At 38.4% G+C, this 14,567-nt stretch overlaps 1 protein-coding gene across 9 annotated transcripts in view; it reads left to right on the top strand.

The window, feature by feature from the left end:
• The window catches only part of adgrb1a (adhesion G protein-coupled receptor B1a), a 178,769-nt gene extending 167,338 nt beyond the window's left edge, over positions 1–11,431 (top strand). For 8 of the 9 annotated variants that reach the window (XM_055041770.1, XM_055041773.1, XM_055041766.1 and 5 more), the window contains 4 exons: positions 535–1,196; positions 3,943–3,978; positions 4,198–4,356; positions 9,843–11,431. In XM_055041770.1, coding sequence (XP_054897745.1) covers positions 535–1,196; positions 3,943–3,978; positions 4,198–4,356; positions 9,843–10,037 — 1,052 coding nt within the window. In that variant the 3' untranslated portion in view covers positions 10,038–11,431. The remainder of the gene's footprint in view (positions 1–534; positions 1,197–3,942; positions 3,979–4,197; positions 4,357–9,842) is intronic. The other variant, XM_055041772.1, reaches the window with a different exon arrangement.
• Positions 11,432–14,567: the final 3,136 nt, after the last annotated feature.

The following is a 14,567-nucleotide window of genomic DNA, read 5'->3' as shown; positions in this document are numbered from 1 at the left end:
ATCAAACTGGAAACCTTGATATGAAGTCTGCAGTTTTCCGCAAGTTATGGAGACAATCCTGCAAATGTAGAAGATCCTGCTTTCCTCATGATGGGATCAGAGTTGAGCTGCTTCTTCTGAGATATAAATTGCAATGTGAAATCTACTATATACATCACCTAGAATATAACGTCCCTATGGGAAAACATAGGTGACAGCATTATGCTGTCACCACCATTTTGCTTCTTCAGGAGAAGCAACTGGGAAGAGTTACTATACTAAGTTCTGGACCTTTTAGAGGATCAAAACTGAGACAGAGCAGGACACAACCGAATGCATGGGAATGTGTAGGAGTGTCCCAGTCAAAGCCCAAAGATGAACAAAACAATATTGATACACAATAATAAAGACTTTTACCATTTTATCTTCTGTATTTAATTTATGTAATATAAAACTTAATTTTTTAACTCTTTTTTTGGTGGAATGTGATGAAGGTTCATTGATCATTTAAGCATTGGTGGGAAAGTTTATCTTTCATTTCTGTTTGGCCTCCAGGCACAACGAAGCGCTCATCTTTCCAGGGGGAAGACAAGGCTTCTGCCGGGACTCTCACCCTTCAGAAAGGATCCAACTTTAACACAATGCCAGCCAGCATGACCAAGGTTCACCTCCAGAATGTGGCCGACTACTCCAGCCACACCCTCACTCTGCGCCGGGAGAAAGGTGCTGCAAAGGGGATCAGCACCGAGCTCCCTGGCGCCAAATCCATCTACATCTGTGATGGCGAGCTCTTCAAGCAGCTGGATGGGGAACTGCCCCGAGGGAATGGGGAGGGCAGCAGCTCAGACAGTACTGGCAAAGGCCCAGGGTACATCATCCTACCAGCTAACAACACAGGTACTCTGAAGGCCACCAAGGGGAAAGATGATCAGACCAGCAAGTATAACATCACCATGGAACAGCTCCCTCAGAGCAGGCTCATCCATTTGGCGAACTCTACTGCTGGAGAGCCAGTCCCTGGCTTTGGGCTCAAGAGCCTTCCTACTGACCAGGTCAGTGTGTCGTGTACTGAAAGAGACTCACCAGCTCACAAACTGCACAACATGCCCAGAGACCCGCAGACAACAAGCAGCTTGGCAGATGCAGGCGACTCTGGCAACTCTGGGGTGATGTCCAAGAGTGAAACCGTCTCCACACTGTCCATGAGCTCATTGGAGGTAAGACCACCAGTCCTGGATAATAGATTTCAGACTGACTCAGAGAACAAATTTATTTCCACTTCCTGTAAGACTTAAGATTGTAGTAATTAAACTTTTTCATATATTTCACCGTGTACAAAATAACGATAATCTCCATTTCCACAACATGTGCAACACCTTGTGTAAATGAAATAGGTGTATTATTCACTGCAAAAACATAACATCTAACAAGATATTTTCCCCATGTTATAGTTTCCAGTAGAAATAGTACCTTTAAAGAATTATTGATTTCAAATTGCTGAAAAGTTACTTGTAAGTTAGTTTTATTTCAAGTGTACTTAGATATTTGCGCTTGAAACAATTCCAAAGTTACTTAGTAAGATTTTGTTTCTTGAACAGCATAACAGAGTAAATAATGAAAAATAGATTGGACATTATAGTTGCTTGTCTTCTCAGTTAAATTTCAGATTTATTGAGAAAGTTGTGTGATCTAACTTACATTTTAAGTACGACTTCCCAGTTTTGGAAATAGTGGGAAATTTTTTATTATTTTGTTATTAAGTGCTAACTTAATTACTCATAAGAACAATGCAAGTCCCATCAAAACAACAACCAGCCATCCAATGTAGACAGATGTAATAGAATTCTTCAAAGGAGGCAATAATCTATCATTTCCATATGCAGGTGTGTTGCAAACCTATCACCTGGAAGTCCTTTCAGAATCAAGACTGTGGCACAAACAGGGAATATGATTTTAGTTCCAGCCGTACAGACATGAAGTTCTATTTATTACTTTGGGAAACCCAGAATCCCTGACAGTTCAAGCTCCTTCAGGGGTTTTCAAGCATGTACTGTTTTCAAACAGTATATGCTTGAAAATGTTATTTATTATGAACTGCTTTATATCTGTTGTAAAGATAGGAGAGACCAGCTGTGGCAGTCTATTCTTTACTTCTGGTCATTCAGACGTTGCTCCCTGTTCTGTTAGTGTTTGTGAGGTTTTCTTCAAATGTGTCTGTAAAGTCACAGAACATTCAGAGGTTCTGTTCATCCAGAGTTAGACAGGTGGCTACAACACATAGGCTTGATGGAGCAACATTCCTGTTAGGTACATCTCTTTCTGGTTATTCTGGAGGTTAAGGACCAGAATCTCCAGGAGGTTGATCAAACCTTTGGATACTTGAGACCTGCTCTCCAAACGTTTTTTTTAATAGTTCAAACAGCTTATACTCTTTGATATGCACTAATAAGTGCAATAGAAACAGTTTTAGCTAACATCTGCAGTCCTCCTCATGTCCTTAGGGATGTAACACCTGAAGGGATACATCCCTTCATGTTTTTTTGCAAACAAGCACATTTTCTGCAAATAATTTATCATTAAAAAAAATCCCAATCTCTATTAAATAGTTACCTCTCCCCCACAGGTTGAAACATGGTGGTGGGAGTATCATGCTGGTTGGACTTGATTCAAAAATAGATGGAGCTAAATATGAAGCAGCCCTGGAACAATAATGACATCTTGTGGATGTTCTTCTACTTCTGAGATTGAACTGGCTTTAGGAACCTTGTAAGGACCAGCGGATTTATGTATTCCTTTGAATCCAGCTAGACATGTAAATGTGATGAAATATCAGTTCTATTGAAAGAAAAGACATGTACTTAATGAGGAAGTCATATAATCAGCACATTATACTGAAATCCTGACTGAACACACATGAATGTGGAAATGACATATTGTTTTTATATTTTTATTGTCAAACCTTTTGAATGACTAAATGTAAAATCTTCAGATGCGCTCAGTGGCCCAAATGCTTGGAGTGCTTGGTGTTCAGAATAATTCTGCTGGTCTGATGGGGTTAGTTTAATAAAATATGATAATATGCAAGATTAGGAATGTAAACACTGTACATATCATCCATTCATCACATTTTCTCTTTTTTTTGCCTCATAATCCAGAGAAATTAGCATTTAACTTAAACCAGGATGTTGTTTCTTCTGCATTAGTCATGAATAAACTAAACATTAATACAAGCAGCTGAAGGAACAATTAAGTTCTAGAGTTGCTTTCTGGATTAATTTATTGTGCCTTGTAAGTGTTTAGCCAACACAGTGTTAGACTGAGAAAGGATTCCTAGCTATGATCACCATATGAGGAAATTATTAAACTTAATAATCATCCCAATACTTAGAAGTATCATCAATTGCTGTCAAAACATTTCATGTTTTCATCACTTCGGTCATCTCCGAGCTGATGCACAGCTGCTTGCTTCCACTGATAATGAGAAGCTTCTCTGGGCCCATGTTAGAGGAGCATCTGTAAAAAGGTTAGTTCTCTGTGAGCTCGCACTACAGACAGCAGCGTGTGGATGAGACGCCACACTGATCAGCACAAAGTGGCTCAGACATCTGCCTGCTGGTATCTTTTCACTCCGGGGCAAAACACACTTCCATAATGGCGTGCGAGGCAGCAGCTGCCAGAGGAAGCAGGCAACCTGAAGGTCAGGCCTTCCTTCAGCTCTCTGGGACAGCTGACCTAAAGGTCATTCGGTCACAAGCTGTTTGTTGAAAACTCGTGCCAGCGGGGTCTGAATAACCAACAACAGAGCTTGCTTCGTCCCCCCATGACTCACTCCTCCTAAGCCCAGGAAGACCTTTTCTATTGCGGTTTATGTGGAGCTCCACTATTAAACACTTGCGTATTTCTGCTCACAAGGCCTCCAATATCTAGAAGGAATTTTAATCTCTCTGTCTCATCTTCCCCCAGAGACGAAAATCACGCTATGCAGAGCTTGACTTTGAGGTAATTGTAGTTTCTTTGCTTCCTATAGAGATTCTAAAACGTATACCAAAAAGCCTGATGTTTGTTTTAAAGACCTCTACCTTTTTTAACTACATTTATTTTCCAGAAATGATAGTATTGTGCAGAGTAGGAACGTTTAATGTGCAGAGAAAGCAGAAGTAGAACTGATGGTAGTCTGTTCTATTAAACTTGTACGTAACGTGCAATGTTCCTGTGTAGAAAATAATGCACACCCGGAAACGGCACCAGGACATGTTTCAGGACCTGAACAGGAAGATTCAAAGTGCAGACAAGGATAGAGAGTCTCCACCTGTTGATGCCAAAGCTGCCAAAAGATGGAGTGTGTCCTCTACCGGCAGCGACAAGACCAACATGAGTGTAAACAGTTTAATTTTATTCTGCCCTTTCCCCTCTGCTATACTGAATGTTTCCCTATCCCTCTAACCATTAGCACAAATTAACACTGACATTAGCTCTCTTGTTTAACTGTCAATGCCTTTGTTCTAAACATGATGGTTTATCGTTCTGTGTTGTAAGAATCAGATTAAATGAACTGTGGCTTCAAGCTGTGGGTGAGCATTTGTAGGACTACCATTAATATCAAATGCTGAGTGTGGAGTTCTGATTATAGTGCTTTTCATTTTGTCACATTACAACCACAACCTGCTAGTGGAAATTTATTAAGATGTTTTTTTATTATTATTATTATTATTATTGAACAACACAGACAGTGTGTAACTAGGGAAAGAGGGAAAGAGAGGAAAAGGCATGGTTTTTAAATAAATAAATAAAAATACTATTTCAAAACAAAAAATCTGAAAAGTGTGGCTAATGTTCTTAAACTGCCCCTTTTAATTTGACACATCCACAAGTTAGAAGCAGTTGCAGCTTCAGTTCATCTATAGCATCCAGCAGTGTTTACACAGGATCAATGCAGATGTTCTGTGAAGGCCTCTGAAGTTTTTTACAGAACGCACCTCAAAGCCCCGGTTCCGCCTCCTCACAGTTAGCTCTCTGCTTCACCTGAACCTAACATTACCCAGGTGGGTTCACATGACTCCTGACAGATTGACAAAATAAAAATAAAACTCAGGCAACTGATATAGTCTCTGTGGCCCAATAGTCACGAAACAAAAAAGCCTGAAGGTCTGTCCCTGCTAGTGTCTCATAAAAAAAAACTCCCTATTTGTTTCTCGCATCCAGCAGAGATGTGCAGAGAAAGCGACTACCTCTTCTTTCAGGGCCGGTCTGATGTAATATGGGGCCTGAGGCAGAGTCTTATTTAGGACCCTCTCTTCCTACTAAGAACATCAACATCACTAACAGTTTTTTAAATATAGATTTAGTGAACTCTGTGAGAGAGGGACCAGGTTAATTGGCCAAGCTTACAATCAATCACTGATTATTGGCTATTATTTGCTGTGATGTATTTGTAAACAAACCAAGTCCAAACAAAAAGATTACAGCTTCAAATTATAGCCATGGTAAAACTGTTGTCAAACTATCAAGATGATTCTGTGCACTTTTACAAAGTAAACTTTAGAATTAAATCCTAAATGTAAAATTTATTTTTTTATTTATCTCTGCTAAAACCATAAATAATATTTAATAGTATTGTTAAATACTTATTGTTTCTTAATAAACAAATGCTAAAGTTTTAGATCTGTGGACTGTGTTACAATTCAAGCATTCATATCGGCCTTCCGTAGAAATCTGATTGATTTTTTTTTTTTTTTTTACAACACTGTTGTAGTTATTGACTAAACTTAAATGCATGGATGTTTCTCAAGACTTTGTTGAATGACAAAATCTAATGAAAATAATTTATCTCTTAGTCTTAGAATTCGAGATCTCTGAGATGCTCTCATTGAAAAATATCTAGACTTAACCCCTCTGAGCTTTTTTGATCATTCTGCAGCCAGATTGCTATGGAGATTAAACAGTGGGCTATTATTAAGGTTTATTTAGTAAAATAGCAGTGAATTTGCTTATTTCATAAAAAACTTAGTCTCTCCTCTGGTCTGTTTATACAATATGATCCAATGAAATATTAGATTCTTGATTAATATGAGCTTTTGCTATGTTGTTATACGGTGTTTTAAGATCTTGTTCAGTGTGCCCCTGTTAAACTTCAAGCCCCCACCTCTCCAAAGGTCTCTACACAGCCCTGACATTCAAAAAACTAATTTAAATGCACATAAAAAATATTGTGGTATCATTATTATGATTGCTTTGCTATAAAGTTTTAAATGTTATTTTTTAAAATAACATTTAATTTGAAAAAGGTAACTTCACCTTACAGTCTTCAATACCTTTCTGAGTTTTCTGCAGTTTTAAGAACAGAGAAGAAAAAAAAAATACTGTGTATGTGAGCTCAGGCTCTTCCATTCAAGTCAACAAAGAGATTAGAATCTAAAACTGAAAGAAAGAGTAGAACTGGAAGAGTCATAGAAAGTAAGGGGTCAATATGACTATTCCTGTCATGATAAATTTTGCTGGATCATAAATTGTCTCAAAAATTATTGCAATAAATGATAATATTGTTGTTTGATATCATTTATAAGAAAAACGATTGATAATAGCATAATAGTCCAATGTTGCTCGCTCAAAGATTAATGAGCTTTAATTTTGTACAGAAGATTTCACTCATAAAACATAACTAGAATTAATAAATATAAATGTGGTACAAACAACACACAACCAAAGCCATAAATAAAATCGATTCATGTTTTTGTAAAATAATTTCCTTTCAAAAATATTCAAAAATATTAATCCACAAAATGAAAATTATTGACCTTATTTTATTATACAATTAATCAATTCTTTATTGCAACAGCCTTATATATGCCCAATTTCGTTGAATCTTTCTTTCTGGATTCTTATAGGGGATGTTTGTTATTTTTCATTTTATACAATTACTGATAAATAGATTCAATTCTTTTTCATACCAATTTTCTCAAAGATTCACAGATTTGCTTTATTTTTAACTTGAGACTAGCAACATAAGATTAAAAATAACTGCATCACTCTGCTAAAAGTAGCCCTTAAGACCATATAGGAATGAGGCATAACATAAAACTGAAGAATGGACACTAAATATCTCATAATAAAAGCTTTGTGGCAAGTAGACTTTCAAATTCAAATTCTTTATTACTTCCAAAAGGAAAATAAAAGTTGGTGTAACTCGTATTAATAAAAATTATTCAAAGAGATATTGAAGACAGTGATGGCTGTCTTCAATGGCAGGAAAGATATCCTGTAGCAGTCTGTTAAAAACCTCTGACTGAGAGGATTGGTCCGGGATAATTGTCTTGATTTTATGTGAGATCCTTCTTTGCATCATCATCTGTAGAGGTTCCACAGTTGTCCCCAGAACAGAATCAGTCTTTTTTGTCAAGCTCTTGATCCTTTTTATATCCCTGATTCTGATGCTGCTGTCCCAACACATGATGGATGAAGAGATGATAATCTCAACAACAGACTTATAGAAGACCTGCAGCATCTTGCTGCAAACCTTGAAGGATCTTTGCTTCCTCAAGAAGTCCAGTCTGCTCTTACAGAGCAGTACTTCTTACAGAGGCTTTAGTATTGCATCTACAGTCTAGTCTGTTGTCCAGATAACAGCTTGGAGGTATTTTTATTTGTTAACCACCTCCACTTGGAAGTAGGGTTTGGTCTAGCCCTGCTCCTCCTGAAATGTACAACCTTCCCCAATCATTAGGGCAGGAAAAACATCATGAGTATGTGAGCAAGTTTGAAAGGGAGCAGATCACGACTACATTTCCTAACCTGCAGATGTTGTGTGGTGTCCGTGTTCTGCAGTGTGCAATATCTCCTAAAGACAATTCATGGAGCTTCATGAAGGTCCATTGAGGCACATGAGGAATGAAGGCTGGCCATGTATGCCCAGTTGAGGGAGTGTAGCTCAGAGTATTAAAGAAGATTCTGACAGAGAGGTGTCAGAATATCAGGACATTATGATCTTGGGCCAACTCAGCCTCTGTGGGATGTTATAGACAAACAACATCCCACGCCGATCCTCTCCCAGAGCTTTAAAGATCTCCTGCTAGCATCAGCAGAGTTCACCACAGAGTTGCTCCAACACACTAACAGGAGGGTCATAATGTCATGTTTGATATCTCTACACATAATCTCAACAACAGACTTATAGAAGACCTGCAGCAGTATGTCTATATTTACCTCAGCTGTCAACCCAAATTGTTTGTAAAATTTTGGTGTTCTGTCACCTGGTACAACTTATGTGGCTATCAAATATGAAAATCAAAATAACATATTATGCATTCTTATATTTGATGTGGAACTGATGTGTTAAACTGTGACCCCACTGCCGCCCTGAGTTTTTAGGGCTCTACAAACCTGCAAGGAGCCCATGATCATTATGCTTAATGTCACCAGCAGCCAAACAACCAGCACTGCCTCTTTGCTTCTCCTGTTTCATTATCAACCAATTTATTATGTCACTTGTAGAATTTCGTTGAATTGATTCTACAAGGAAAAAAGAGGTTTGGAGGGGGGGGGGGGGGGGGGGACATTCATGCCACTTCATGCTTGCATTGAGCTCCTTTACTGGAAGGCACATATGCTTTTCTTATTATTCATATTTTAGTTGATTCACTGTAAAAAATGTTTTTATTTTTTATTTTTGGCAAAAATATAGCTCTAATTTCCATAACCACCATTTTCATTAAGATAAGATACATTTATTACCCTGTCTGAAGGTATTGCTAAATGAGTTTATGGTGCTGTGAAAAGTATTTGCCTTTTAATAGATTTCTTCTGTTTTTGCTTCCTTGCAGTCAAAGACAATCTGAGTTAAAAAAATATAATCCTGTTTTCTGATTTTTTTTTTTTTTTATTGCGGAAAAAAGTAAAATTTCATATAAAAACCAACCTTGGTATTTGTGAAAACAAATTAAGAACTAGTTGTTCCACCATTTGGAACAGTGGTATTTGTGAAAACCACTGTTCCAAAAATGATTACTCAAATCTCCCAAAAAAAAGAAAAATAATTCCACTTTAATTTTGTCCCTCCATAGAGCTGCCCTAAAAGTCTGCGAGAAAATCAAAAGGGTTTTTGGAAGTTGTGAGACGGGCCTTTGTGTTCCCTTTCATCAGAAGTATTTAATTGGGGTTATTATAAGAAAAGAAATAAAGTCATAATATGTGTTGATTGCGACTAATTTGTAAAAGCAATAGCATGTGAGACCTGCTGGACGAGTTGCTGCTCTAGCCTCCTCTCTGCTCTCTTAGCCAATCTCACTGAGGTTCTCTGGAATCCTGAACCGTTACAAACGGCTTTCCAAATTGATAGATGTTATTGAATTTCTATAGTCCACAATATATTGCCCTAGGTTGGTGTAGACGTTAATTTTTCTTTAATAAATAAAATGATTTGCAAATGTTTTTTTCATTTCTGAAAGGTTACCTTTGTCCGATGGTAAAATTTGTGAAATGATCTGAAACATTTAGTTACAAAAAGCAAAAACTGAAGAAATCCATTCAGTCTTCTTGCACTTTACATAAGAATTAAAGTAGAAACCTTAAATTGATGTAGTTTATATTGAGTTTATATGATGAAGTAACTTTCAGGCCACCATCAGTGTACAGGAGCCGACAACCTGCCTGAACCAAATGAGTGATTCATCTACAGCACCTTATGACATGCTGAGAACCAGATTCAGTCATTACTTTAACTATGCTACAAAATAGTCACATCTGAAACATGCAGGATGCCAGGTCTGGGGCACTGGAGTTGGCCACTTCTGCTTGATTCAAATGTTTCTGAAATAAAACAAAACTCAAATAAAAAAAGGTGGGTTCTCTCATTGTGTCCTTTTCTGCAGGACAAGCAGCAGACTCCCAGTAAAAGGGCATGGGAGGGCATTCGCAAACCTCACTCACCCCCATCCTGGGTGAGGAAGGAACTGGAAGCGGTGGTTGTGTCACCCTTGGAGCTGCAGACGGTAGAGTGGGAGAAGAACAGCGCCACCATCCCCCTGGTGGGCCAGGAGATCATGGACCTGCAGACGGAAGTGTGACCTCTGACCAGGGCCTCACATCCCGCAGCTCCCTGCCATTTTCAGTGCTGTCACCACGCACACTCACACACACACGCACACCCACGCACTTTGCCATGGTCAGTGCAAAATGAAGTAGAGTCCTCTGCCAGGATGCTACTGGACATAAATTGGAGGAGGGGACAAGGTTGGAAATTGGAGTTTCGAGCAAAGAGGAACATGATGTCTCTTTTTTGTTTCATTTGATACTTTAATGTGGCAGAAAAGTGGACTGTCTGGACAACTGTCAGGTGACTCATAACAAGAGACTAAGTGCTTCTACGTGTGCATTATCCAGATGTTCTAAACAGCATAGTTATGCTCCCCCTGTATTCAACTGTTACCATGTAATAATCTTGATGTGTCTCTTGGCTAAAATCGAGGCTGTCCTGATGGAGGCTGATGTTAAGCTCAGCTTCAGTTGCCTCAGTGACACTAAGCTGGGTTTAAGGACCAGGACTGGATCTGACCCGCTCCTCAGTACCGATCCAGGCACAGTGATTGGAGCATGCCACGGTCAACAGGACTTTTTGTCCCCCTGATGGGGGACAAAAAGTAGGGAGAGTTCAGAGACTGTGGTATGGGTGGGGCATGTATGGGCTGCTGGCTCTGGTTGACCCGTATCATCCAGTGGGAACCCAGCTACTTGGGGTTCATAAAGTAAAGACACCCTGAGAAGAACAAAGCTCAACATGTTGGTAGACTGGAAAAGTGAACCGAAAGGACCCTGTGTGTGTGTGCCCTGAGAACCGCATTAGGAGTACGCGGCCATACTTATATCTGACTCATTGGTCAACGATGATGTCCAATGAGGTCATCCGGCAGTGTGTGTGTGTGTACGTGTGTGTGCAGGCTGCACAGAGGGAAAGCACAAGACTCACCTGGAGTTCTGATGTATAGCATTGTTATTATTTTGACAGAGTTCTACAGAATGGATTTTAGCCTATAAATATCTTTCTTACTGTGCTTGAGGATAGTTGTTCTCATTATTATAAATATGAACATGATTATTCTGATACTGATAAGCCCCCCTCTCTCTGCACCCCCACCACCCACTACCCTCTCTCTGCCCCCCCAGCAGCCCCACTACCCACTACCCTCTCCCCTGACTCATCAGGGTACCAGACTACAAGTGTTCTGTATCGCTATGTAACTGTGTGTTTTGATATCACTACTGAGTCATTCAGATCTGTGTTTGTCTGTTGCCCTGCCCTTCATAATACCATGAAGTCATCCGTACTTCACCCCCAATCCCCATGTCATGCAACCCCCTGATCCCTTTTATTTTGCCAGTACTGCTTTTTTGTTGATGTACAGTTTTCAGAGCACAATATGAATGTGTCTTATTTCTAATAAAAGCATATCTATATAATGAATCTTTATGTCTGCTCCCTGATGATAAAAGTGCCTTGCTAAAGTGTTCAGACCTCTAAAACTTTTCTGTTTCCATGAGGTGGGCGGATCGATCCAAGATATCAATTAAATCAATAAAGTATCAATATTTGATCAATATAAGTGTGTTAAAATTAATACTTTAATTTCAGATTCCATTTTCTTTTGTATTATAGTTTCTTAACTCTACCTCAATATTTTTTATTTGGTCTCAGATGGTGATTTTTTGCACTTTATTTGGAAAAAACACACAACTCATGTTAATGTGTTATCATTATATTTTATAGATGCCAATCAACTTTGTCCATATTCTGCCCAAGGTTTGAACAAAATAATTCCAAGTAAAAACCACAAAAACATTTAAAGGTCATTAATTATATAACAAATTTAAATATTGGTGATACTGGCCAAATATTTCCATGGTATCAGATCCATACCAAAGTATGCAATATCACATACCTCAACATTTTTTTTTTACAAACATAAAAAAATGTAAACATTTTAACTGATAGATGTGAACAAAGGAGTGCGTAACTGTGAGAAAAATTAAATGTAATAAATAAAAATCTGTTCTTCCTGGACTGTACTGAACGTTTATATTCAGCCCCTCAGAGTGAATACTTTGTACCCCCACCATTGTGGAAAATATTGCTGAAGCTGAGATTTGTTTGGTGAATATTAATATTAAAGTCATGGTACAGACTGTTTGCAGGGTTTCGGTTGTAACGAATCTCCATCTAAACAAAAGATTGTACACACTCAAGGCAGTTCTTTGAATTATTTTATAAATATTTAGAAATTAGTATGTTTGTTGCCTTTTGTCATGAAAACTAGAAAGAATGACGTGAATGTAATAAACAAAAACAAAAAAAAACAATCGGACACGTCAGTTTAAGAATGCGGATGGGAGTGGCACGCTACTTACTAAACAAAAATCAGCTGCTCCACTGGATTCTCCGTATTATTTCCGTCACTCTTGTGTTTCTTTACAAATAAACAACACCCTTATTTACCTTATTAAAACAGTCTCTAAAACAAAACAAAATGAGACCTTAGAATAATAATTGTCCAACGAAATGTCAGCATTAATGCGCTAAAAAATAAGGATCCGTGCACCCACAAAAAATTGCCGTTGGCACCCAAAAAAAAATTGCCGTTGGGGCTTAAACATTTCATCAGTCTTTGTCCAAAAATTATAGTAAAATATGGAAACATCTCACTGGGTCGGCAAAGTGTATACATGGGCGGTCTCCTTCGTCTGGCCTGGTGCGTCCTTTGCCCCAGTCGCTCCAGGTATCGGGTCCTTGCCCCGTGTGGCCTTCATTTTACATCCAGAAGTCCTTTTAATTACTTCAGCATTGGGTCAAACTTTCCCCCAACAAACAAAGAAAATGCTTCTCCGTGCTATTCTCTGGAGCTCCAGACATTTTCCTCGCACCGTGCACCTGCACAGCCCCTTCCCCTCCAACCTGTGGAGAGGAACTCTTTTTATAAGTTCGGGTAAACGTTGTGACCCAGATATTTTTCCTCCGTGGACTTTTATACACAAAACAAATACATACAAGACCTTGTTGTGCATATACTAATACAAACAATGTATTTGTATTTTATTAATTTATGTTTTATTCTCTGTGGTTATCATTTTTTTTCACGATACTTTATTTTTATTGTGATGTCACAAGATCAGTACTGAACATGTTCTGATCTAAACCACTTCTCCACACTTAACGGTTTTAATCCCATATCCCCATCAATTCTGATGAATAGTTTTATCATTCTGTTCAGCATGATGCTGCACCTCCATGTTTCAAAGTGGAGGTGGCAGCAAACGTCAGATGCAGATGACAAAATCCAGGCTGGTGTGCTTCCATGCCTTTATTCTGGGTGGTTGTCTTCACACACACCAGCCCATCAAGGTACAGCAAGCAGTTACACCACCTGGCTATGTCAGTGACATAATCCTAAAGCCCAAGAATGAGCAGCAGGCAAAACAGGAGCTAAAAGTGTTTCGTTGTCCATGTAACATGACAGTTGCAGCGTTAAAAATGAAAATTATCCATAGAGATGTCATTTTCTCTCCTGACCTTTTTCAGACAGCACAATCTCCTTAAACATTGCATCCATCGGCTGTTCCATTGAACTGAAATGCTCTATGTGTGAAACACACTTTGTGGAGGCCAAAAGGGTGTTATTTTGCTCTCTTGCAGCAAGGGCAATCTCTTCTAAATATTTGTTGTCATGTGAAAAAGTACACAAGACTGCCACATTTTGGTGCATCATCAGAATAAGAATAATAAGAATCTTTTGATATTGTGCAAGAAACTACAACAAAATAAAAACTGCAACCTTTGAAGGCAGTGCAGATAAATACATACATTTCAATTAACTATTGTAGAAACACAAATCATGATTTTAAGAAAAAAAAAAATAAATGGTGATCTTTATTTTGCTTCCAGGATTAGACATACATATTTTGCAGAATGTCTGATTTGAACATGAAGACCTTATTAAAAATATAAAAGTGTTTAGTCACTGTTGCTGAAGTCAGGCAAGAGCAAATGTCCGAGCAAATGTTGAAGGACTGCTGAGGATAGTGGCTGACTTACAGATCTCCACAACCACACTAAAAGTAGACATGTAGTATGTAGTGTAACACAGATCTGCTTCAACTGCATGGTTTTAGATGTGTGTGATACTGCATATTTTGGTATTGATTTGATGCCAAGCAACTACAGGAACCGTACTGATTTTATATATCAAACTTGTTTAAGTTTGATATAAGAATTTTTATATATCAAACTTCCTTATATATCAAACTTTATATATATATATATATATATATATATATTATATATATATATATATATATATATATATATATATATATATAAATTCCCTTCTCACCCACCGCGGGTGGTTCTTATCCTCTGAGCTCGGGTCCTCTACCAGAGGCCTGGGAGCTTGAGGGTTCTGCGCAGTATCTTGGCTGTGCCAAGGACTGCACATTTCTGGACTGAGATGTCTGATGTTGTTCCTGGGATCTGTTGTAGCCACTGCTCCAGTTTGGGGGTTACTGCCCCAAGGTTAGAGGCTAAAATCAAGGTAACAAGGAGGGAAGTG

The sequence above is a fragment of the Poeciliopsis prolifica genome, unplaced genomic scaffold (assembly GCF_027474105.1).
Source record: "Poeciliopsis prolifica strain line A6 unplaced genomic scaffold, Auburn_PproV2 SCAFFOLD017, whole genome shotgun sequence".
NCBI lineage: Eukaryota > Metazoa > Chordata > Actinopteri > Cyprinodontiformes > Poeciliidae > Poeciliopsis > Poeciliopsis prolifica.
The sequence above is the reverse complement of the archived record's forward strand: the minus strand, read 5'-3'. Positions and strand labels throughout refer to the sequence as shown.